The sequence below is a fragment of the Prionailurus bengalensis genome, chromosome C2 (genome assembly GCF_016509475.1).
Source record: "Prionailurus bengalensis isolate Pbe53 chromosome C2, Fcat_Pben_1.1_paternal_pri, whole genome shotgun sequence".
NCBI classification, from domain to species: Eukaryota; Metazoa; Chordata; class Mammalia; order Carnivora; family Felidae; genus Prionailurus; species Prionailurus bengalensis.
The window spans coordinates 13,219,127-13,245,671 of record NC_057350.1 but is presented as its reverse complement, the minus strand read 5'-3'; the positions used below and the strand labels follow the sequence as shown (position 1 = coordinate 13,245,671).

At 49.0% G+C, this 26,545-nt stretch overlaps 1 protein-coding gene across 1 annotated transcript in view; it reads left to right on the top strand.

The window, feature by feature from the left end:
* The first annotated feature begins 9,352 nt into the window (after positions 1-9,352).
* Positions 9,353-26,545, top strand: part of HUNK (hormonally up-regulated Neu-associated kinase) — a 111,463-nt gene continuing 94,270 nt past the window's right edge. The window contains exon 1 of the mRNA XM_043593745.1: positions 9,353-9,613. Within this exon, the coding sequence (XP_043449680.1) occupies positions 9,353-9,613 (261 nt within the window). The remainder of the gene's footprint in view (positions 9,614-26,545) is intronic.

The following is a 26,545-nucleotide window of genomic DNA, read 5'->3' as shown; positions in this document are numbered from 1 at the left end:
TTATTTCTGAGAGAAAGAGAGGCAGCACAAGCAGGGGAGGGGCAGAGAGAGAGGGAGACACAGAATCTGAAGCAGGCTCCAGGCTCTGAGCTGTCAGTATAGAGGCTCGAACTCACAAACCGTGAGATCATGACCTGAGCCAAAGTCAGACGCTTAACTGACTGAGCCACCCAGGAGCCCCTCCACCTTGCCCTTTCTTAAATATCACTGCATATGCGGGAAGCCAACTGCTTTGTCATGAAGATAGTCAAACTACCCTTTGGAGAGGTCCTATGTGACAAGGACCTGAAACTACCTGCTACAGCTGGCATGAACTTTCCAGCCATGCATCTTGGAATAGGATCTTCCAGCCCCAGTCAAGCCTTCAGATGACTGTAGCCCCAGCCCATATCTTGACTGCAACCTAATGAGAAACCCTGAGCCAGAATCTCCCAGGTAAGTGACTCCCAAGTTCCTTATCCATGGAAACTCTGTAAGATAATGAATATTTATTGCTGTTTTAAGCCCCTACACTGTAGGAATCCAGTGGTCTGAGGCCAGCTGGAGTGTGCCCTCTGTAATAAAGGACGCATGATTGCACCTCACACCTCCCACAACAAAGAAGGAAGCACAATGCTTGTAGGTCCTATAATTCCCAGAGGTAGCATATTCCATACCCGGGAATATTCTTCTGACCCACAGACTGGGTTACACAGCAGGCTGCCAGCTGCTAGGCCCAGAGGGAGGGCTCTGGAGGAGATCCAGGCTGCAGTGCAAGTGTCCCTGCTTGCACAGACCATACGAGCCAGCAGACCCCCACGTTACTAGAGACATCAGTGGTGAGAAAAGACCACTACGTGCAGTTGACAATAAGTCCCAATGGGAGAATCATAAAGCAGACGTCTCGGATTCTGGAGCGAGGCCATGCAATTGCCGTGGGGGAATTTCACATTCTTCAAAAAGGGGCTCCTGGTGCATCATCACTACTGGACCCTGAGAGAGATAGAGCATCTGTATATGGGACACCAAGTGACCATACCTCCAGAACTGCTATTCATAGGCTGGATTCTATCAGAGTCATGAGGTTATAAGACCCCCTGGGCTCAGCAGCCTCCACTGCAAGATAGAAGTTCTGCCTCCAGAACTGAACATGTGTGTGGGGGGGGGAGGGGGATGGGGGGGGGTCCAAGCAAGCTATATAAGCAGGCAGCTTAGACCTCCATAACCTGCGCCATTGTTTGCACAACCCGCTGTCCACACCTACGGCTACATTGGGAAGGGAAATCCCCTATGACACATTGATGGAGGAGGAAGAAGCAGGAGCTTGGCTCTTGGATGGTGTGTGTGGGTAGAAGCCAAAAAAACAGACAGTGACTACACTGTGGCTGCCCGCAGCTTGGCCTTAAAGACAGCAGCGAAGTGAATTCCTTCTAGTGGGTGGAGTTTCTGTGGTACACTTGCTTATACCTGGTCTAGATGGGGAATATCTATCACCCATCCACCTATCTTTCTATACACAGAGACCCATGGGCAGCAACAAATGGGTTGGCCAGTTGATCAGAAGCCTGGAAAGAGAAAAATTGGAAGATCGGGGTTAAGGAGGTCTGAGGTAGGGGCATGTGGTTGGACCTAAGACAGTGGGCACAAAGTATAAAGATAGTTATAGCCATGCCAGGGACCACCAGAAAACCTCCCCCTTGAAAGGAAGGGACGCTAAACAGCCACGTCTTGTCAACTCTTCACTTTATTTATTTGTTTGTTTAGTTCGTTACTGATTTTCAAATTTATTGTTTTCTAATCTATGTCCCAGACACCTTTCCATTTTGACGTAAGACAACAATAACCAAGATTGTGTCTGTTTTTGTGGCACATTCACCTGTGTTTGCCTTATTTTATCCCTGCAAGTGTCCTGGGGGCTAGGAAGGACAGACAGGAGCTATTAGATGGAGAAAAACTGACGATCACAGGTGGGAAGCGCCGTGCTCAGGGTCACAGAGCCAGCTGATGAGGGAGGTTCCGGTTTCCACACTGGTGTTGTGTCCATGGTTCCTTTGGGCTTCCTCTCGGTCCGTGGAGCGAAAGCAGAGCCGAGTCAACCGGCAGGGGGCGCCTGCCTCTCCTCAGCTGCGTCTGGCCACCTGACTGCCCAGAGCAGGCTTCTGCCATCAGTCTGCCCCAATGCCCCTCTTGTGACTGGTGACTATTCTCAGTTCCAGAGGGCTCTTCCTCTCACCCCTTCCCCACCCCCTGGATACATTTTAGAGTTGCCCCATTGCGTGTGCTCCTTCTCTGGGTCCCACTGGAGATGCTTAATGCTGCCTGGTTCTGCCTAGTCGCCAGCAAGAAATGGACAGGCAGCAGCACCCATAAATGGAGGCCATAAGTTTCAAGACTTTAGTGCTAATAATAGCCTTTCCCTTCCTGCCATAATACAAATGTGGAGCTTGGTATTGAGGTTTATCTTTGTGGCATGAATATTGATTTTTTAAAAATGTGTCTTTATGACGCATGCTTTCTCCAGCGGAACTCGGTTTTGTCGTGTTTCTTTTTTTCTACTTTCTCATGTATTACAGTCTTCTCTGCAGCGGGAGACCCTGTGAATTACAAATTCATTCAACCACAGCAAATCTGTACTGAGTACTTCCTAAGTGCATACAGCACTTAACAAAAATCCCAGCCCTCATGGAACCTCCATCCTAGGAAGGAAGACAGATCGTCAGCAAAATAAACAAGGGAAAACACAGCTTTTGTCACATGGTGTTAAGGGCTGTAAAGAAAAAAAAAAGCAGAGAAGGGAAAATAGGGAGTTGGGGGGGGGGGAATTTGCATGGTAAATGAAGAGGTCAGGCACAGGTTTGCAGAGTAGGGACATTTGAGTGAAGACGCAAAGGTGGTAAGGGAGCCCGGTCTTCAGATATCTGCAGGAACAATATTCCAGGGGACTGATGACCATGTAAAGGGTCCACTGCAGTAACCCGTGGGGAGCAGTGTGCCAGCCAGTGTGGCCGGGCAGCTTGAACAGGGAAAGTGAGGTCAGAGAAGTGAAAAGACAAGGAGCTTGGGTCCCTTATAGGGCAGGACGCTTCATAGGTCACAGGAGTGATGCTGGTAGTGACTTTATAGAAGATAAGAAATTCCAGCAAGGAGAAACGGTCCAGGGGATTGCGTGTGAGGCCCTCTTCCTGTAGAATATTGTAACCTTCATTCCTTCTTAATAGCCTCTGTCTGGAATTTGGAAGGCAAACCTCAAGCTGTAGAGTCCTAAAGCCTTGGGTCCCCTATGGCTGGGAGGTGGGAGACACCTTTTTCTTACTGAAATAGCCATGACCTTTGGCTCTTCAGGACTGACGGAAACCAATCGTGGTGACAGGCTGGCTCTCCTAGGGGCGGCCATCAGCACTTGTTCAAAGAATGGGCCCTCCTTGTCCTGAACATCAGCTCAGTGCTGCTGAGAAGCAGCCATAGGAGGGCAGACTTGGAGCCATCCATGCTGCATCACGCTCCAGGCGCCATGCCACCCAAAGTCCAGGGGCTCTCTCCTTTCTCCCAGAGCGGATCAGGAGTTAGATGACGTTATACATCATCGGGTGTTGAGCACCCGCAACATGCCAGGTGTGCACGTGGGTTGGGATTCAGAGAGGTCCTGGCTTCGTGGACCTTAATTTCCGCAGGGAGTGAGAGGCAGCAAACATATAAGCTCATGTGCGCTCTCCTGTAGCTCCTGATGAATGGCTCAAGGAAGCATTGCACAGGGTGTGGGGGAAGAGGACGGCTCTCAGATTGAGACAGCAGAGCTGTGAGTGAAGGGAGGGACAGACCACTCAAAGTTCTAGAAGAAACGTGTTGCTGGCAGAGGGAGTGGCAAGGACAAAAAACCTGAAGTGGAAACGAGCTTGGTGGCTTGAAGGAAGAGGGAGAGGGATGTGCAGCTGGTCTTGGGAGGCCAGGCACTGAAGGGGCAGGCAGGGGCCGCCCCAGGATAAGCCCTTCGGGGGATCTTTTTGTGGTGGGGGCCCATTAAAGGGTTTGGGCTGGGGAGCTGGTGTGAGCTGATTCCCATTTTTTTTTTTTTTAATTTTTTTTTCAACGTTTTTTATTTATTTTTTTTGGGACAGAGAGAGACAGAGCATGAACGGGGGAGGGGCAGAGAGAGAAGGAGACACAGAATCGGAAACAGGCTCCAGGCTCCGAGCCATCAGCCCAGAGCCTGACGCGGGGCTCGAACTCACGGACCACGAGATCGTGACCTGGCTGAAGTCGGACGCTTAACCGACTGCGCCACCCAGGTGCCCCTGATTCCCATTTTTAAGAGATGGCTTTGGCTTTGGTGTGGGAGCACAGGTTGGCAGTCAGGGGAGGAGAGAGAATGGCGGCTTGAAGGGGGTGCCAGAGGTGAGGTAGTGCGAAGAGGTCAGGTGCGGGGGTATCATGAAGGCAGAGCCCGTAGGATTTGCTGAGGGTCGGGAAGGACAGGAAGCAAAGGCTGAACCTTAGATTCAGGGAGCAATTGGGGTGAAGCCCTAGGAAAGGAGCAGTGTGTGTGTGTGTGTGTGTGTGTGTGTGTGTGTGAGGAGGTGAGCCCAGGTTCAGTCTGAGATCCCAGCAGCCTTGTGAGATGAAGAAGACTGGCTACACAAGTCTGGATTCAGGGAAGAAGTCCAACCTGGAGAAAATGCTTTGAGTTCCTCAGCAACAGAGACAACTGTGTTGGTGGAATTCTGGGCCATTCTCGCATGACTCGCATGTGTTGAGATGTATTAATGTAGTATTAATTAATTATTAATTAATTAATCATTAAGCATTAATCATTAATATTTTTAAATATGTATTAATATTATTAATAACATTAACATTGTACAAATATTATATATAATAGATTATGTTTATATAATCTATCATATAAAATAATATAATATATAATATTTATTGATATTTTAAAATAATTATTAATTAATTAATTAGTATTAATTAATTGTTAATGTACTATTAATAACGGTATCAAAAGGAGTATTGATAATGGTCACTAGATGCTTATAAGTGCCAGGCACCAGGCTGAAGGCCTTGGGTGCACAATCTCACTCAATCCTTGTACTTCCTTAAAATCGCAGCTTTACAGATGAAGGAAACCGAGGCACAGAGAGGGGGTGAGTCACGATTCATTTCCAGAGAAGTGCTTCATTGTGGGGTGTGGCAGGCACCTTGCTCTCCAGCACGACACTAGGCCGCTTCCACACACGCCTTTATTTCTGAGGAATCCTTCCTTCCTCAGCCCTGCACGGGGCGCATTCAGCAGCTGGATGTTGCGACAGAATAGTGGCGGACATGAACTCTGGGGACATGGGTGCAAATCCTGCCTCTAGAATTTATTGGCACCTTCGTTGGGGGAGAATTAACGAGTAGAGCTCACAAAATGTCTTCCAGGCAGAGTTTATTCGTGCCTGCTGTCTTTGCTTCACTCTTGGTTCCTTCTCCAGTCACCAGCCAGCTTCTGCCAGCCTAACCCCCTCTAGCCAACTTTCATTTCCTGGCCGTGCCAGCCTGATTACTTCTAATTGTCTTTGACTGCTTCCAGCTGGGTCTCCTAGCTGGCGTTCTGTGGGAGCACACAGACAGTCGCCAGCCATATGGAGGCAGGGGATGGGAAGGAAGGAAGCGGCTGGTAGGAGTCCATGGGACAAAGCTTTTTGTGGCTTTCCAGGCCACCGTAATCGGTCATGTTTCTTACCGGGGTCACTCACCCAAGTTACTCACTGGCTCATCTTTGGCAAGACAAATGGTTTCAGTCGACCCCTCAACGGCAACCAACAATCTAACTGCAAATGCTTTTAGAGACTTACTAGAAATGTTCCTCCCTGGGACAGATGGAGTTTTGCTGTCAGGAGCCACGAAACTCTACTCACTGGAGAATTAGTGAATGGTTACTTTCATTCATTTATTCAACAAATATTTATTGAATAAGGAAGGACTGCGTCTTGGGCACCGTGTTAGGTGCCCTGGGGCAAATAAAATATAAATTAAGGCACAGCTCCTTAGGTTCTCAGTGAGCCTAAGAGGGGAGAAAGACACTCGTGGTAAGTAACGAAGTACACACAAGTATGAAATGAGTGATATATAGTAAAAGAGGTTGGAGCAGTGATGAGCCCCTGGTAGGGTATCATGGGACAGGGAACGTCTGTGCTGGGTAGAAATGGGTCGGCAGCAGACTGGTGCGGTGGGTTTGGCATAAGGAGAGGTGCAGAGGCGAGGAAGCCCTATTCTGGATGAAGATCACTGAAATGCAGTGCCCAGGGAGATCCCTCAGGAGGATGAGAAATCTAGTTGAGGATAATTCATAGAGAATCTTCAATGCTGCACGGTTGCTTTTCAACCGCATGTTTTCTGCACATCTATGAGAGCAATAGATTGTTTGGGGTACTAATTTGTTTTACATAAAGGAATTTCTGGGGTGTTTCCTTTTTAACCAAGACCACTTCAGAGAATAGGACCTATAGTTCAAATGCCAGTTCCTAAGCTCAGGCAGGGGTAGGATTTGGACTTCTCTTTGGCATTCATCCCAGCTGATGGAATTAGCAGTGAACTTGAATCAAACCCGGGCATCAAGCTTGAAAAAGATTTAATGGGCCTGGATTTTCTCTCTTCTTCTTCTTATTTCTTTTTACATTTATTTATTTTTGAGAGACAGAGACAGAGTGTGAGCAGGGGAGGGGCAGAGGGAGAGGGATACACAGAATCAGAAGCAGGCTCCAGGCTCCGAGCTGTCAGCACAGAGCCCGACGCGGGGCTTGAACCCACGAACCATGAGATCATGACCTGAGCCGAAGTCAGACGCTTAACCGACTGAGCCACCCAGGGCCCCTTCTTTTTTTTCTTTTTCCTTTTTTTTTTTTTTTTTAATTTTTTGATGTTTATTTTTGAGAGAGAGAGAGAGAGCAAGCATGAGTGTGGGAGGGGCAGAGAGAGAGAGAGGGAGACACAGAATCCGAAGCAGGCTCCAGGCTCTGAGCTGTCAGCACAGAGCCCGATGCAGGGCTCAAACTCACAAACCATGAGATCATGACCTGGGCTCGAACTCACAAACTGTGAGATCATAGCCTGAGTGGAAGTCGGATGCTTACCCAATTGAGTCGCCCAGGCGCCCCTGGATTTTCTCTCCCCTTTTCTGACCTCTACCCTGAGAGCATAATTAAAAGGAAAGAAAATCTCTACTGTAAACATCTTCAACCATTTTGTGACTGAGGCTAACTTTTTTTTAAGGCCAAGAAGATAACTTTGTCTCTGAAATTTGCCTTATACCATAATAAAGGAACCTCCAAATTTTCATATACAATGTCCTAAAATTAAAAAAAAAATCATACTTTATTAATAAACAACATTGGGGGAAACTCCAAAACGTGATTCAGAATGGTTATGACCCCAAAGGGAGCTCTATATTCTTCATTCACTAGACATTTGTTGGCCATTTTACTTTGCATGCACTAGCACGGGTCATACAGCGCTCCCCCCCCCCCCCCCATGTAACTGTCCTCAAATTTGTTGAGTCAAGAGGCATTAAAGCGATTGGTTTTGCAGAAATTGTGGGCGGTAGGGTGGTGGCACAGCCTTGTAAGCATAGCAAGAAAAAACATTCGAAAAACATGTAATATTGGAAAACGGGGACAATGAGAAGCCGGACAGAAAACACAAGCTCAGTCATTAACGAGGCTGGTGACTCGTAACTTGTGAGTAGATGACTACAGCGTGTTCCACGTTAGATCTATTTAAAATAGGCGTTTCTCTGCGTTGCCTTTCAGATGGGTCAGAGGACCCCCCCAAGTGAATCAATGACAGCTGTGCCCCACCCGCCCCAAATCAGAGCACTGAGGGGGATCGTGCCACACTCATTCACCGAGGAGTCAATTAAGGAACTTGATTAGGACCGAATCCTCCTTTCAACTCTGATGCGATGCCAGGGGTTAAGTATGCATTAAACGCCGGCGCCTTTTATCTGGCTGCTCAACAGGTAGTATTTTGTAAACGCTTCCCTTCACGTACCTCCCCCTCCCTCAAGCTTCTCCCTCCCGAGATTCTTCATGTTTGGTTCGGGAAGGCGTTGGGGGTGCTGGAGAAAATCAGAGTCGTCTGGGCAGCTGCACTTGTTTATGAGGGATGAGCACAGTCACGGCGCGCACAGAACAAAAGCCTTCAGGAGCAGGGGGCGCGGATCCACCTCCTCCTGCAATCACCGGCTTCGTTTCGATGGAAAGCAAAGGTGTAAACGCACAAGCAGAGGCAGCAAACGCCCAGGTTCCTACGTTGCTGCCGCCACTATTATTGTTGCGGCTGCTCCTCCTCCAACCCAGCGATCGGGTCTGCGCGCGAGCCCGGACAGACCCATCGATCCAGGGTCCACAGGGCCCTACTGTGTGCCAGGCCCCGGACTGGACACCTAGCACCTAAACCCAGTCCACTGGCTTCGAGAGCCCTCCCTCGGCCCTCCCTTCCTCCTGCCCCGGGTGGGTGCGGCTGGGGGTGGGGGGTGGATTTCATCGCCGAAAGGTCCAGAAAGCCCAAGCCCAGAATCCGGGCGAGAGGCGCAGCCGGAGGAGCCCGACTCCGGCGGCCCGGGAGCGCGCGTCTGCGAGGCCGCGCGGGGTCCCCCTGTCTGGCGCTCAGGTGCCTCCGCCGCCCACTCCGCCGCTCCCCTCCCCGCGCCCTCCCCTCTCCAGCGAGGGTCGAGTTTGGCTGTTGCGCGCGGGGGAAGGAGGGGCTACGAGGGATTTGAAAGTGCACAGGCTGCGGAGCGGAGCTCGCATCTGTTCCCGCCGCCCGCGACCGGATTGAATTTCTGCAAATTCAAACTGAATGGGGCTTTCTTCTGCTGCCTTCCAGAGGGCGCCTGCAGCCCGCCGCGCGCTGCTCTCGGGCGGGAGCGCTCCCCCGGCGCGCAGCTAGGACGAGCGAGCCGGCCCCGAGCCCGCGCGGGCCAGCCGGCGGCGGCAGGGCGGAGGCTGCGGAGGCGCCCGGACTCCGGGACCCGGTACCCGACCGCGCCCCCCGCCAGCCCGGCTCCTCGCGCGCGCGCGAGCGGGGCGACTGTCATCAGCCGCCGCACGGGACCCGGGCGGGGGCCCGGGCGACCCTCCGAAGAAGAACTTCTTGGGGGCGGGTCCCCGACACCCCGTCGCCGGCTATTGTCTGCGCGCGGCGCGCGGCGGCGGCCCGGGGCGCGGGAGACGCGGGCCGGGCGGGGCCGGGCCCAGGGCGGCGGCGGGAGGAGCCCGGGCGGCCGGAGGAGGCGGCGGCGCCGGCGGCGGCGGCGGCGGCGGCGGCGGCGGCGGAGGAGGAGCCGCGAGCGCGGGAGCCGAGCGGAGCCGGCGGGCCACGGGCGAGCGCGATGCCGGCGGCGGCGGGGGACGGGCTGCTGGGCGAGCCTGCGGCGCCCGGGGGCGGCGGCGGCGCCGAGGACGCGGCCAGGCCGGCGGCGGCCTGCGAGGGAAGTTTCCTGCCCGCCTGGGTGAGCGGCGTGCCCCGCGAGCGGCTCCGCGACTTCCAGCACCACAAGCGCGTGGGCAACTACCTCATCGGCAGCAGGAAGCTGGGCGAGGGCTCCTTCGCCAAGGTGCGCGAGGGGCTGCACGTGCTGACCGGAGAGAAGGTGAGCCGCCCGGGGCGCGGGCCCCGGGGCGGGGTGGCGGGGGGGGGGTGGCCGCGGGGACCCTGCCGGGAGCACTGCGCGGGGAGTCCAGTCCCGTAGTCCCGGCGCCTCCCCTCATCCCGTTTTTTCCTCGCGGGTGGAAAGAGGGGACGAGCCAAACGCCCGCGCGGGCCCCCGCGGCCGGACTGCCGGCCTTTCCCGGGGCGGGGGGCGGTCTGGGGTCGGCTTCCCCGGTGGGGGCGGCTCGTTGACCCGCGAAGCCGCCTGCTGCCTTTTTGCTCCTCGAAGGGCGCCGCCTGGTGGGCACCAGCGCGTGGGGGGGGGGTCGTGGAGGGGTTCTGCCCTTGGCGTCCGCAGGGGCCCCAGATCTGCGGAGCGACAGGAGCCAGGCCATTATGTTGCGCGCGCGGGCCACTATGTTGAGGGTGGGAGAGCCTCTTGGGGAGCTGCGAGTCCGATTTTCCCTCCTGGGCTTAGGAGCTGGGAGAAGGCTGAGACCCCAGGGGCCTTTTCCACCTGTGGGCTGGGGGCAGCTAGGGAAGTTTTTCGTGCTCAGACGAGGGTTTTCACATGGCCCCCCTTCACCCACCCGTTCCCTCCCACTCCTGCTGTCGGGTATCTCCCACCCCTCCACCCTCAGCCATTCCCATCTCCTTCCCTCTATCCCTCCCCCGTTCCCCTCAGCCCCTGGGTGGGAGCTTCAGTAAGGACCCGCTCCTGCAGGGAGCACACTGATACCCCCAGATTTCAGAGCTTGGGAGGCGCCTTCATATCTTTGGAGAAGGGAAAGCAAAGGAGGAGACCCAGAGACCTAGAGGGGCACCCTCTCCGGACTTGTGAGAAGTTAGACGGTTGTGAACCCTTGCTAGGTGCTGCCGAGGTAGATCTCAGTTGTGACTTAGAACTGCGAGAACCCCAAGACATGATGACTTACTTTGGAGGTGAGAGGCACGGGGTCACCCCAAGCGGTGAGGCTGCCCCAGCCTGGGAGTTGCCCAAGTTTTGGGGCAAGCTCATGGTCGTCTCAGCCTCAAGACTCCCCTGCTCTCCTCTGAGGCTTGGAGTGGCTCATTGATCAGGGAAGCATCAGCCCTGTGGGGGGAGGGGGGGGATCGGGAAGCTATAGACTTCCTACCTACCCTTCCGCCCACTGACCTGGGGTCGTCCTCCCAGCCTGGGTGTCCCTGGGAATGCCATACACTGGACCCCTGATGCCAGAGCCAGCTGGCCTGCCCGTCTGTCCCTGGCCTCACCAGCTTTGGGTTCCCTCCTCCTTTCTCCACTGTGCCCTGAAGCCCCTTGGATTTGAGTGCAGGTCTCTATCACCCTTGTCACTGGCCATCTATTCCTACCTGTTGCTCCAAGTGGGGTACCTTTGTTTTGGGTAGGTGGGGTTAGAGTGGGTAGTTTAAAAAGTGCCTCTTGCTTGAATTTCCATGTAAAACAGGAGTGTGCGGAATGAACTCACCAAATTGAGTAATTCTTCAAAGAAGAAGAAAAAACACTCCTAACCTCATTCTAGTCCGAAGGGAGCACCGCATACTTCACTCCTTTGGCTCCAGGAGGACTGGCCAACTTGTGCACCCGGCACAGCCCGGGGGGCCCCCCCTCCCCCCCTGCTTGCTAACTACAGTGCGCTCACTTCCCCATCCCTGGGTAAATCCCTGCCAGCATGGGTGGTAGAACTTGATTTTCCTTTGAGACATTTCGGAATTCAGTCTGGTTGTGCATGTTCCCGCTTGAACCTTAGCAGAAAGGGACGAGACTTTATATCGACGGCATATGGGCAGCGTGACGAGCACATTCATCTCGCCTGCCCTACCGCTCAGCCTCTTCTGGCTTCTCTCCACTTTCCCATGCCTCGTGGTGCCTCCAGCTCCTCACCGGTGCATTTTTGCTCCGTAACATAAGGCTGTTAGCCTTGGCCGAACTGGGCGAGGGTGCACTCACAGCTCAGCCCCGGTCCGGAGCTTCTGGAGCTCTGTGCTGGGCCCCCAGGACAGCCTGGATGCAGGGTGCTCTTGCCCAAATGGGGTCCTGATGAGGAGCTTTCTTCACCCTTAGGTGTTCATGCCCTTTCTCTGCTGTCCCATCTTTCATAAATGATGAATTCCACCTCATCTCAGCAGGGGGTGTGTGGCACTAATTGGATATAAAATTGTCATTCTCAGGCTGTTGGATTGGCTCTAGTTACTGAAGGTGGTTCCTAGGGTGGGGGAGGATGTTGGGGAGATTATTCTGATGTGTTGTTCTCCAGCCAGGAGAATCAGTGCTTCAGGGGGTACAAGCATCGTGAGAAATCTGGATTTTAGTTCGCTTAATTGCCTGCTTTAAGGAAACAATGGGTGTCATTCATAGCTTTTATCTCCCAAATCCAACACCTTTGATGCTTAACTAATAGATTAGGGTTTTGGCAGATCGTAGAGATTAAAATTGTGTGTGTGTGTGTGTGTGTGTGTGTGTGTGTGTGTGTGTGTATGCACGACTTTGGGAAGGATTGCTGAGTTTGTGAGTCCCCATCCACACGCGCTCTGGATATTGTCTTACGAAAGCCAAACGAAGGTGAAGTCAACCTCCTACTCTGTGCAGCCTTGCCCTCTTTTTCCAAGGTGAGCTAGGAAGAGGCTTTTCAGGCTGGAGACGGGGTACTCATGGGAGCCTAGCAAGGGGAGACCTTGAAGTGACAGTACTCTGGGGGAAGGGAAATGAGGTGTCCCTCACAGTGTGATGTCAACGGCCCTGGAAAGCCTCTCATCCCAATACTGCCCCCCTTTATGGAGTGCATACTTTGGATAGAGCACGCCACTTTTGTCCTTTGCTTCCTGTTTTAAAGGACATAGATCACAGTGGGAGGGGAATGAAGTCACGAACACTGTAGTAAGAAATGGATGCACGCCCTGGTGCCATCCCCTCAGTGGCAGGATCCAAGGCAGCTTGTGGGGAATCAGCCCTTGAAAAAGTTGAAAGCCGGGGTGGAGAAAGGGAAGTACACGGGGTACCCATGTTTGGCCTTGGACTTCACAGGTGCAGTCTCAAACTATGCGCTGTGTTTTGGGTGGTTCATACCAAAACCCAGGGTACTGCTGGTTTGGGACGCTTGGGGTGCGTGAGTGTGTGTGCGTGTGTGTGTTGCATTTCGACTTGGTGCACATTTCCAAAACGATTTGGGCAGGAACCTCCCCGTGCCTTGCCGGATGTTACTGCCCAGTCCAGATGACTGAAAACCACCCTTACCTGACTTTCAATTCTGTCTCATCAAGAGGCTTCCTTTCCCGCCACTGTCTCCCGGACGGCAAGTTGCCAGCCTTTCCCCTGAAGTGGTTTGTTTGAGAGTCATTTGAATCTAGATGGCCTTGTTACTGCTTGAAAAGAAAGAATGGGTTTGGGTGACACCCACTTTTGCCTGCCTTCGGCTCTGAGTGGACGTCCTCTCTGTTAATACGGCTTTGAAAATAAATAATTCACTTGGGCGTGTGAGGCTCTTAACTGGTCTGCTCTGAGGACAGTGTCTGTGACTAAAGGAGCCTGATGATAGGAGGAGGAGGAAAACTGACCACAAAATCAGATTTTGAAAAGTGTTTTGTGTGGCGTTGAGACCAAGAGCAAAGTTGTTGAACGGGGGCTGGGGGGGGGGGGGCTGGTACTGAGTGATGACTTTGAAAGACCCAGAGAGGTTGGGCTTGCTGTCACTGAGATTGTTCCCTGATACCTATGAAATGCATCATTTGGGCACATAATAGGTTATTGTTACATTTTTTAAAAAACTTGGTAAAATAAAGGAAAGGCTTACAGAGAAAAAGCAAGGTAGACCTCAGGTAGAGAGCTGGTTTTATAGGCAGAACCGCACGAAGGGGAAAATGGTGGAGGCCACAGTTATCTCCTTTTGTGATTAAGTCTTTCTTTTTTTTTTTTTTTTAATTTTTTTTGACATTTATTTATTTTTGAGAAAGAGAGAGAGAGAGAGCATGAACAGGGGAGGGTCAGAGACAGAGGGAGACACAGAATCTGAAACAGGCTCCAGGCTCTGAGCTGTCAGCACAGAGCCCAACGCAGGGCTCGAACTCACAGACCGTGAGATCATGACCTGAGCCGAAGTCGGACGCTTATCCGACTGAGCCACCCAGGCGCCCCTGTGATTAAGTCCTTCTAAGGTACAAGGGTGGGCACAGAAATGATTGGCTAAGATGTCTCAATATCTTGTCCTACCCTTTGCTTAAAAAAAGGAAAATAAGGCGGAGCTATTTTGGGCCTTAAAATAAGGGTTGCCTCCTTCCTAAGTTGCCGGTAATGATGCTTTGAGCACGACAGTGCCAGATACCTGGAGTGAAGGAGTTACTAAAAATAGAAATTACTACGTGTTGCAGAACAGGAAATAGGACTAATTTTAGAGATGGCCTTTTGGCAGATCTGTTTTTAGCAAGTATTTCTGAAACAAACAGGTGCTAAATCCTGTGGGTTTTTTTTTTCTTTTTTGAAGTGCTAGAAATTTAGGGGTAATAGCTCTGAGGAACAAGAAATGCTTCGAGAACTGGAAATTCCTATTAATCCTCAGCAGGGATCTCTTGGCAAGAAGGAGGCGTTTGGCAAAAACACCTGCTCTGTGTGTCGCGTGTGACAAGGCAGCGCCTATAATTTCCGAGATTGCACGCTGCAGTGGCGGGCGCATTCTTTCTGAACTTCCTGCCCTGTCTCATCTTTTTCAAGTATGTGTGAGTGATGGAAATTGGCACGTAGGGCTCAGTTCTTCGTGCTCATTGATGCTCGGGTCCCGTGGACTTCAAAGGGAGCCTTGCGTTGGCACAGCAGTGCTGAGCGGTGCCCAGGAAGAGCCGTGCAACCCTAAATTTCGTCCGCAGGTGTTGAGTCACCGTACAGGCTGAGTTCGACGACAGCGTTCTGTTCTGGCTGTTCCAGGGCGGGATGGCCGCCTCCCCATCAGGGTGATTGTCCCCCCTGAAGGCATGGGGAGCGGCAGCTGTGTCTGCCCCAGAGGGATGGGCAGGCTGGGTGTTCTCTGTGACCAGGTGATTTGGGCACGAAGTATCATTTACCTCCTCGGGATCTACACCCCCCTCTGGATTATTCATGGTAACCAAGTGACCTGCTCCCTTGGCTAATTGAAACCCATAGATAAACCCCCAAGCCTTATTTTTAGCAAACTGGTGAAACCTCTTCCTCTGCTCAGCCCCGGGGCCCTGGCCGCTTTGAGTGCTGACCTGAATTGAATTTCACGCTCTCCGATGGGGGGCTTGCTGGCTGGTAAGATGACCAGGAGGAAGGAGGTGAACCTCGGGGCCTCCAGCCCTGGAGGAGGCTGATAACCTCTACAAAGGTGGGCAGAGCCACTGCATCTCCTGTATCACGAGTGCCACCTCTCCGTGGTGTGGCGCGTTTTGGGGCTTATTTGGGGGTCTTCTGGGCATTTTCTCACTATATACTTGCGGTGCCCTGAGCAGACGGGAACCAACTTGCTGGTGTTCATACCTCTGTTGATGAAGCAGAGGAAAGCCCTGAGTAGGTTTTCCCTCTGGCCTTCACATCTGTGCTCTTAGGGCTTTGGAACAAATAGCCATACACTAGGGGGCTTAATTTTATCCCATCACAGTTCTGAAGGCCAGAAGGCGGGGGGCCCGGTGTCCACTGCTTCCTGGGGGAGATAGGGCCAGGGCCCCGGGTGGGAGGGAGTCTGAATCAGAGACCTGGCTGTTTCCATAAAGAAAGTGGACAGCTTTCCCGCCCTACCTTGCTGACCCGTTGTGATCCCTCTCAACCTGAAACGAGGGAGCATCCACGGGGTCTCCACTCCAAACCCTCTCAGTGTCTTGGGAGATGTTCTGGCTGCAGGTTTCTCTTCGGTTGGAATTCTTGGGGGCTCTGTTGTGTGTGGGTGTGCGGGGGGGTGCTTTTAGGATACTTTTACGTGTTCTCTGTGTTTTCTCTGGAGAACGTTGTGTCAACGGAGTTTGGCTAACTTGTCGACCAGTGTGTCTAGTTCAGAGACAGTGGGAGAGACCCCCCCCCCCCCGCCCCCAATCCATTCTGGGCTTTGGGAGAAGTTGTTGTGGGAAACTGGACTGTTGTCAATTAGAGTTAATGATTTGGGACATTCGGGGGGACCAAAGACTACTTGGGTCAGAGCCATTTCTTAACGTCCACTTACCCCCTCACTATGCTGGCCCTTCCCTGCTTAGCTATGCACTTCCTCGTTAGTGCGTTCTTTTTGGGTTTTAGTCGTTTTTGTGTGTTATTGTAAATGTATAGAAAGGTATACTTTTTTACACCGTAAATGCTGTTCAGTGTCTTGCCTTTTTCGCTTAGTAATACGTGTGGAACATCCTTCCCCCAAACGACTATGGGATTGCCTCATTATAATTTTTTTGTTTATTTATTTATTTTGAGGGAGACAGCACAAGTGGGGGAGGGGCAGAGAGAGAGGGAGAGAGAGGATCCCAGGCAGGCTCCACATTGTCAGCACAGAGCCCGACGCGGGGCTCGAACCCATGCAACCGTGACATCCTGACCTGAACCGAAACCAAGAGTCAGACGCTTAACTGACTGAGCCATCCAGGCGCCCCCTCACTATTTTTAATTGCTGCATTTTATTCATGGTATGGAGCTAACGTATTTACTGTATTATTCCCTGTTGGTGAAGTCCATGGACGTTACTTAAAGAATTAAAGGCAATTAAAGAATGGACATTTAGGTTGTATCCAATTTTTGTTATTCTCAAACCCTGCTGCAGTAAACATCTGTGCTCATTATTTTGTAAACGTTTCAAGTATAGTTGAGGGATAAGTTCCCAGTCTTTGGTGAAAGGGTATGACTGTTTTTAACTGTTAATAAATACTGTCAAATTGCCTTCCATAGAGTTTGGCCAGTTTCTGCACATGTCAGCCTAACATGGTGTGTGTGTGTGTGTGTGTGTGTGTGTGTGTGTGTGTGTGTGTGTGGAGGGTATCTTTCCATATCTTTGTCAACACAAGGCATTCTTTAAACTTTTTGATCTTTGCTAATCTAGTAGATTAAACAAGATATCCAGTTTTCCTTACAGTTTCTCTCTCTTTTTTTAAAAAAAATTTTAACGTTTATTTATTTTTGAGAGAGAGGGAGACAGAGTGTGAGCAGGCGAGGGGCAGAGAGAGAGGGAGACACAGAATCTGAAGCAGGCTCCAGGCTCTGAGCCATCAGCACAGAGCCCGATGCAGGGCTCGAACCCACGAGCCGTGAGATCATGACCTGAGCCGAAGTCAGATGCTCACGACTGAGCCACCCAGGTGCCCCTCTTTACAGTTTCTCTTATTTACAAGGACACTGAGCATATTTTCATGTTTAACAACAATTTGCATGTCATTGCTGTTCGTTGTTCCTGTCCACCATTCGCGTCTGGGTTTTTGGTCTTTTTCTTCTCAGTTTATAGACACCCTTTGTATGTTAAGGACAGTGACAGATTTTGCAACTATCTTCTCCTGCTGCCTGCTTAATCTTTGTCCTTGTTTCCTGGTGATTTTTGCCATCACAGAGGTTATATCCCTGGACCCCACAAACTAGAGAGGGACCGTAGGTGAGCTTTGCAGGTCTATGAACCCCTATAAGTTGTTTGTGGATAATTATATTTCCGGGGAGAGTGTCCATGACTTCCATTGGATTCTAAAAGGTGTTATTTACCCGCAGAATATTAAGAGCCAATGCTTCGTTGCCCACCTCTGTCGACTCTGCTGACTGAATGGAGGTTTGTGCATTGTTGGAATGAAGATTTGAGTCACCTTGGTTTGCTAGCTCCTGTGCTGATTGGGCTGAAATTGCAGATAACACTCAGACCAGGCAGGCTGGTTCTACAACCATGACCTTGGACTAGGCATGTGATTCTGACCCCCTGCTCCCTCTTTGCCTGGGTCATGGGCATAGGGCATGATAGAGTGTAGACACATCTTTGGAAAACCTTGACTTTTGCTGGGACAACTCTGAATCCTGGTCCCATGATCTCTTCAGGGGAAAGTCAATAGAAAGAATTTTTTGGTGGGTGGTTGATAAGAAAGAAAAAGAGGAATATGGAGGGAAATGAAAACTTTTGCCACTTAACTTGGACATAAAGTGCGCTAAGTCAAGGGTAGGCACTTGGGTAAAAATATGCCTTGGGACCCTGTGGGATCTTTTGTCTACCCATAAGCCCTCTGGAGAGTGGTGCTCGTGGGCTGAACACGTGGGCCCTGGTGTTTGGAATCCTAGAGGTCAGCATGACCTTGTTCTGATGACGCTTGTTGCTTTCTGCCCCTTCTTCACCCTGCTTTGTCCTTCCTCAAAGTGCTTCTCATCCCCTCTATTAGTTTGCTGGGGGCTGCTGTGCCACACACTGGGTGGCTCAAACTTAAATTTATTGTCACACAGTTCTTTTTTTTTTTTTTTTTTTAAATGTTTTAGCATTTATTTTTTGAGAGGCAGAGAGAGACAGTATGAGCAGGCAAAGGACAGAGACAGAGGAGACAGAATCCAAAGCAGGCTCCAGGCTCTGAGCTGTCCGCACAGAGCCTGATGCGGGGCTTGAACTCACGAACAGTGAGATCATGACCTGAGCCAAAGTCAGGCACTTAACCGACTGAGCCACCCAGGTGCCCCATTCTTTTTTTTTTTTTTTTTTTTTAATTTTAATGTTTATTAAATTAAATTAAATTAATTAATTAAATTAATTTAATTTTAATGTTTATTTTATTTCTGAGGGGGGGAGAGAGAGAGAGAGAGAGAGAGAGAGAGAGAGAGGGAGAACATGAGCGGGGTAGGGGCAGAGAGAGAGGGAGACACAGAATCTGAAGCAGGCTCCAGGCTCTGAGCCGTCAGCACAGAGCCCGACCTGGGGCTCAAACTCACCAACCATGAGATCATGACCTGAGCTGAAGTCAGACGCTTAACTGACTGAGCCACCCAGGTACCCCCCCCCCTTTTTCCTAAGTTTATTTTTTATTTTGAGAGGGAGAGAGAAAGTTTATTTTGAGAGGGAGAGAGAAGGGGAGGGGCAGAGACAGAGGGAGAAAGAATACCAAGCAGGCTCTATACCATCAGCATGGAGCCTGACATGGGGCTCGAGCCCACAAACTGTGAGATCATGACCTGAGCCAAAACCAAGAGTCGGATGCTGAACCGACTGAGCCACCCAGACGCCACGTTGCCACACAGCTCTGGAGACTAAAAGTCCAAAATCAAGGTGCCAGTGGAGCTGGTTCTTTCTGAGGGCTGTAAAGGGGAATCTGTTCCAGGCCTCTCTCGTTGGCTTGCAGATGACTGTGTTTTCCCTGTGACTCTTCCGTCATCTTCCTTGTGCATGTGTCTGTCTCTGTATCCTCATTTCCTCTTTTTAGAAGGACGCCAGCTATATTAAATTAGAGCCCATCCTAATGATCTTACTTTAACTTGATTACCTCTGTAAAGGCTGTATGTCCAGGGGGCACTTGGGGGGCTCAGTCGGTTGAGGATCTGACTCTTGACTTTGGCTGAGGTCATGATCCTAGGGTCATCGAATTGAGCCCTGAGTTGGGCTGAGTGTGGAGCCTGCTTAAGATTCTCCCTCTCTTTACCTCAGTCCCTCTCCCCCACTTGTATTCTCTCTCTAAAAGAAAAAAAGAAAAAAATTAAGAAAGACTGTATGTCCAAATCAGGTCACAGTCTGAAGTACTGGGAGTTAGGACTTGCTATCGTCTGAATGGTTATGTCCCCCTAGAATTCATATGTTGGAGCTGAAGCTCCAGTGATGGTGGGATCTTTAGGAAGTGATTAGGCATGAGGCAGAGCCTGCATGAATAAAACTGTAGAAGAGACCCCAGAAATCTCCCTTGACCCCCCACAAGAATACAACAAGATGACTGTCTGTGAACCAGAAAGAGAACTTGCACCAGACGCCCAATCTGTAAGCTCCTTGATTGTGACCTTGAAACCTCCAAAACCATGAGAAATAAATTTGTGTTGTTTCTAAGCCACCCCATCTGTGGTATTTTGTTATAGCAGCTCAGACAGATTAAGACAAGACTTAAAGACAGGAATTTGGGGAGGACAAAATTCAACCCATGACGTCATCTGATCCCCTGGTAAATATTTATGTGTTGATGTGTTTGTTGTTTGTCTCCCCACTGGACCGTAAGCCCCGTGAGGAAGGGATCGCCACTCTCTCCCTGGTGTCTGGAATAGTACCTGGAACAGACAAGGTGCATCGTGAATATTTTCTGGATGCATCAGAGAATGCTTTGATGTTCCCAGGACACGAAGGTGGTCTGTGGATAACCTGAGCTGGCGGGGACTGGTTCCTCAGGTGCTGTCTCTCCAGTCCTTGCAGTGCGTGGGTACGCATGTGTGAGGGGTGAGGTGATTGGACAGGTTGTCCAGCCGGCGTTCTTTGGGAGAAAACCCCGGCCCCGGAACAGCTGTGTCTTTTGCAGGGATTTGTTAAGGAAGGCGCCTAGGTAGCAGAGTGACAGGTGACCAGCCAGAAGCAGAAGCATATCTTGCTGTGTCATGGGGCTGTTGATGGACCCTCAGCTCTTCCCAGAGAAAATATGCCGACACCGCGACAGATGGGCAGAGTTGCTATTTGCAAACATACATTTTTTTTTGGATGTTGCCCATGGAGATATATGGAGGTTTGGATCTGTCTCTTGGACTATAATTTTTAAGTAAGTGGATCGGTCTCCTAAACCAAATCGCTGCCAAAACATTTTGCCACCCTGCTTGCTTCTCCTGCCCGTTCTCTGAGCCATTCGATTGCTTTTCATCTCCCTCTTTGCGTTACTTCTGCCATTTTTATCCCGTGTTGAGTTCTTGTGCGGTTACATCCCATCCCGTGGCTTTCCGGGAAGGCATCTGGCTTTCGTTCTGCCTCTGTTGAGCCACTCTTGTTTCACGAAGGCGCTCTCTCGGTCGCTTCCTGCTGTTTGCCGAGCTCTGCGAATGGAACACGGGAGAGTGGACGGCAGTGATGGGCACCCACTGAGCACAGAGCGGGGTGCTGAGGGCAGAGGAAGCAAGGGCATGTCGTGCCCTCCAGGAGTCTTAACTATTTCTGGGTAGGGATGGTCGGATGCAGTCAGATCCCAGCGAATCCTTCGTGTGTGTGGAGCAACCCAGGGATTTCATGGCCTTCCGAATCACCGAAAACCTGCAGCAAAACGATGAGTGCTTGCTCTTTGCTTTCAGCACGTGGATGTAATACTGATAACAATAATAATCACAAACACTTACGGATCTTGTACCATCTGCTGGGCTATGTCCTAGATGCTTCGCTGCATGATGTAATTTTTTCCTTACAGTGGACTTTTATGGTAGGTACTGTTGTACTGATTTTGCAGAGTGACTGGCCGTCCCGTGGGGCCCAGGACTCTCAAGTTTAGCAGGATTCGTGACTCTGGGTCCCACGTGGGGTGAGCACAAGCCCTGCTTCTCTCTCTCTCTCTCTCTCTCTCTCTCTCTCTCTCCCTCCCTCCCTCCCTCCCTCTCTCTCTCTCTCTCTCTCCCTCCCTCCCTCTCTCTCTCTCCCTCTCTCTCTCTCCCTCTTCTCTCCTTTCATTCTCTCTGCCCCTCATGGGATTCTCTTTCTCTCTCTCTCTTACCACCCCTGCTCACTTGCGCCCTCTCTCACTCAATAAAAACAAGTTTTTTAAAGCATTAACAATTATTTTTAGGGGCGCCTGGGTGGCGCAGTCGGTTAAGCGTCCGACTTCAGCCAGGTCACGATCTCGCAGTCCGGAAGTTCGAGCCGCGCGTCGGGCTCTGGGCTGATGGCTCGGAGCCAGGAGCCTGTTTCGGATTCTGTGTCTCCCACTCTCTCTGCCCCTCCCCCGTTCATGCTCTGTCTCTCTCTGTCCCAAAAATAAGTAAACGTTGAAAAAATAAATAAATAAAAAAAATAAAAATTATTTTTATTTTTATTAATTTTTTTTTTAAAAGAGAGAGCATTAGCAGGGGAGAAGAGCAAAGGGAATCTTTTTTTTTTTTTTTTTAAGGTTTTAATGTTTATTTTTGAGAGAGAGAGAGACAGACAGAGTGTGAGCAGAGGAGAGGGTCAGGGAGAGAGGGAGACACAGAATCTGAAGCAGGCTCCAGGTTCTGAGCTGTCAACACAGAGCCCCACGCGGGGCTTGAATCCACAAGTTGTGAGATCCTGACCTGAGCCGAAGTCAGATGCCTAACCAACTGAGCCACCCAGGTGCCCCAGGAATCTTTTTCTTTAAATTTTTTTTTTTTCTTCAGAAAGAGAGAGAGAGTGAGAGAGAGCATGCACAAGATTGGGGAGGGGGCAGAGAGAGGGGGACGAAGGAGCTGAAGCACACTTTTTGCTGATAGCAGAGAGCCTAAAGCAGGGCTCAAACCCATGAACTTTGAGATCATGACCTGAACCAAAGTCAGATGGTTAACTGACTAAACCACCCAGGTGTCCCGAGAGAGAGAGAGAGAGAGAGAGAGAGAGAGAGAGGGAAAGAGAGAGGGAGAGAGAGAAAATGAGAATGAGAATGAATCTTAAGAAGGCTCCACACTCAGCACAGATCGGCGCAGGGCTCAATCCCACAATCCTGGGATCATGACCCGAGCTGAAATCAAGAGTCAGATGCTTAACCAACTAAGCCACCCAGGCACTCCTCAAATAAAAGTTTCAATGAACAGCTAATTAGGTCATGAATCAGCAATGAATAAGCCAAAACCCAAAGTCCTAGACCTAACTGGGGTGCTTGTTGTAGATGACAGCCTCTGCGTGTGGTCCCGGGGGGTGAAGCGTGCTTTTCCTCTGGCTCTACTGTGCCAGCTTCACAGCGCACTGTGAGTCTCAAAGTGTGGGCAGTGGTTCTGGTCTGGTTTTACAGGTTCACTGTTAATTGAAAAGCTTGAGCCTCGCGTATGTGTTTATGTGTAAATCATACACACGTAAATGTATGTATGTGTATACATATACACAAACGTGTGTGTGTATATACATATTAAATAGAAGTCATAGAATACTATGCTAAATAGAAATATAAATGCATAACTTCTGGCAGCAGATTTTCTTAATGAAGGACATAGGGGCACTGGTAGCTGCGTTGAGTAGCTCTGGTTAGCCTTCAGTCTTAGCTTTTGTGCCGGAGGGGGAAAAATATGAGGGGAGAGAGGAGTTTGAATCGTGGTCATCTGCGGGTGCCTGTCCTGTGTAGCCCACCAAACAGCCCCTAGGAGTCTTCTTGTTAAACCCTCCTACAAGAACGAACGCAGATTACTTATGAAAGACAAAGCAAAACACGGTGCTTTCACTTTACTTGCTATGCGGATGTTCTGGACCTCGACCCGCTTTTCCAAGCTCCCTTTGGGTCGAGAAGGGGCATCGGAGGCAAATGGAATGAGGAAGTGCCCCGGTGAACAAGAGGCCACAGGGAAAGTTGGCCGTGGAGTCTGGGGTCAGGCTCTTCTAGCATTTTATCTGAACTCTACTTGGGTGAAACCAAACGGATAAAGATAAGTGTTATCACTTCTGTAATCTGGTCTTTAGTTAGCATTACTGCTGCTCTGATGTAGAAGTCTAGCTTTCTAAGTGCATTCTTTCTTCCAGGGTAAAACTTTAATTAGAGATACTGGTCTATGACTCAGTTCTCAGTTGAACATTTATATTTAGTAATACTAATAAAAAAAAAAAACCCAGATTTGTTTTGAAAACACTTCTCCAGGTTTGTGAAGTGTCATTCCCACGGGATGACATTGTATTCTATTAAAAACTAGCATTGTGAGCAGTAGTTGTAATTTCAAGCCCAGTTTGACGTAATGAAATTTGAATTTCCCTCTGGAGGGATTGGCTATTTGACTGTGGTGCTGTCGCCGAATTCATTACTCTGAGATGCTTTTTTCCTAGATCCAGAATGATTTTTTTTTCCTTTTTATCTTAGAAGGCCGTTAAATTAAAGCACCTGTTAGTGTGTGAAATAACCAATGTTCCTGTCCAGTAATCAGACTTAGGCTGTCTTCCAGATTGCAATGGGGCATATGTATTTAAAAATAAATACTAATCACCTAATATGAAACAGTTGTTTTTCATACAATCAACTATAAATATTTTTTAAATAATTTGTAAAAGGATTTTTGACCAAGTATTTTATGTCTTAAAATTCTTTAAACTGGACCGGTCACAGGTACCTTCTAGAGTATTTGAGGTTATTAATCAATCAGAATAAATCCTGGGCTAATATTTATTCATCGCTATGTCTTTTTTCTTGCGTAGCTACCTACATACACCCTCTTTATTAATAATGCTGCCATTATTTACTAATACTTTACTAATACACATTTCACACACTAATCACATTTCATTTTCTACTCCCCTTTTGTTTTAAATACCTTAACAATTGTCCCCTTTTTTAAAAAAAATAATTAAACGTTTTTGTCTCTGGTTACTTGTGGAAAATAAACAGAAGCACAAAGAAGAAAATAAAAATCACCTGTCATCATACAACCCAGCAATAATCACTGTGAATATTTTTAGGTGTTTGGGCTGGGCACGTGTGATACGGAGATATGTACACATATACATATATACATAGAGGTGATTTTTTTTTTCTGCTTTGAACCCGTATGTTACAAAATTGAGATTCCAATGTTCATGTTGCAATTGGACTTTTTTCCCCGTCTTAATATGTAGAGAACATTTTCTCATGTTATTAAATATTCTTTAAAAAATTTTTTTTATTTTAGAGAGAGAGAGAACACGAGTGGGGGAGAGAAGGAGAGAGAGAGAGAGAGAGAGAGAGAGAGAGAATCCCAAGGAGGCTCCACTCTCAGCACGGACCCTGACACAGGGCTCAGTCCCATGACCCTGGGATCATGACCTGAGCTGAAATCAAGAGTTGGATGTTCAACCCACAGAGCCACCCAGGCCCCCCTAAATACTCTTTTAAGATTTGATTTTTGGTGATAAATAACATTGCATTATTTAGAGTTACTGTAATTGTACAAACTAGTTCCCAACTGCCGTGTATTGAGGTTATTTTTAACATTTTCCTACATAAATGATACTGCTGTTACCATCCTTATAGGTACATCAGTAAGCCATTCCTTAGGATAAATACTCAGAAGGCTTTTGACGTGTTGCAAATTGCACTTCAGAAAGATTATGCCAAATGACACAATGTATGGGAGTGACTTTTAAAAAGTGCATTTTGGTAACTATTAGGGGTAGTCATAATTTGTATACTTGATTGAAAATTTGTGTTTCTTCTATTACCTACCGTTAATGATTTTCCCCATTTTTCTCCTGTTTCTCTTATTGGTTTATGCAAACTTTTAACATATTAAGGATATTAGCTGTTTAGTTTTGGTATGTTGCAAATATTTTCTCCCAATTGGTCATTTGCCTTTCATTTCATTTTATGTCTCCTTTTTGTTGTTGTTGTTGTTTTGAAGGGGGGCATATACAGGTTTTAATTTTGTTTAGTTAAACCAATTAGTCTTTTTCAATTTTTTTTAGTATTTTCTTATTTTTTATGCTTAAATAAACTAGAGGGTTTGTTATAAGTTTTGCTTAATGAATTTATTACTGCTGACTAAAGTATGAGTCTTGTCAATGTTTCATTGCTGTCTGCAGAAGATCCTTTGTGTTGTGGGATGAGGATTTTTGACTGTATTTTCTAACCTGTTGCAGTTGAACCTAATGGTATCGATAACATAGGCTTTAGGGGCCAACAAACAGCCTTGGTTCCTACCGCCTTTCTGCTTTTTTTTTTTTTTTTAAATGTTTATTTATTTTTGAGACAATGCGAGTGACAGAGTGCAAGCAGGGGAGGGGCAAACAGAGGGAGACACAGAATCTGAAGCAGGCTCCAGGCTCCAGGCTCCGAGCTGTCAGCCCAGAGCCCAATGCGGGGCTTGAACTCACGAACCATGAGAGCCGAAGTTGGATGTTTAACCGACTGAGCCACTCAGGTGCCCCGCTTTCTGCTTCTTAGTAGCTGTGTGATCTTGGGGAAGGTATTCAAACCTTCCAAACTTTAGTTTCTGTGTTTGTAAAATGATAATACCTCATGGGCATTCAATGGGCATTTGATTTTATACACACACATACATACAGATGCCTATGCATAAAAATATACATATAGATAAAGTACATACATATTCATGTATATAATATACATGTATATAATATATGTATAATATACGTACATACAATGTACATACACATAGGTTTTTTTAATTCTTTTAATAATTTTTTAATGCTTGTTAATTTTTGAGATAGACACAGAATGTGAGAGGGAGAGGGGCAGAGAGAGAGGGAGACACAGAATCTGAAGCAGGCTCCAGGCTCTGAGCTGTCAGCACAGAATGACGCGGGGCTCGAACCCACCAACCGTGAGGTGGTGACCTGAGCCAAAGTCAGCCGCCTAACCGACAGAGCCACCCAGGCGCCCCCACATAGATTTTTCTTTCTGTGTATCTATGTAAAGCACATATTTATCCTGAAAATGTATTCAATGTTAGTGTGTTAGTGAACAAACCACAGTTGGTTATTCTCTTCTCTTCGACTTTCGTGTTTATGGTTAACCCTTAAAGGCGTGTGAATGAGGGTTTTTCAGATAGTGAGAAATAGATCCTCGCTGAGTTTATCGTGGGTGATGAAGTTTTATTTCAGAGATAACGGGAGGTGAGGAAGAAAATGAGGCTGAGCCCCACAGTCAACACCTCCCTGAGGACCTGCCTGCCACTCAGGGCTCCAGGGGGCCTGGATACCTGCATTCCATAAATTCCACTTCCCTCCTATGCCTCTGCCTGGGGCTTCCAGCAATTTCCATGGCTCTTACAGAATATTCCTCTGTCTGCCCTCCCCTCTGCCTCACAGCTGCTTACTATCAGTGGTTTCTCTGCTGACTGGTTTGTACTTTCAGCTCTCTCTTTTTTTTTTTTAATTTTTAATCTTTATTTATTTTTGAGAGGTGGGGAAGGGAA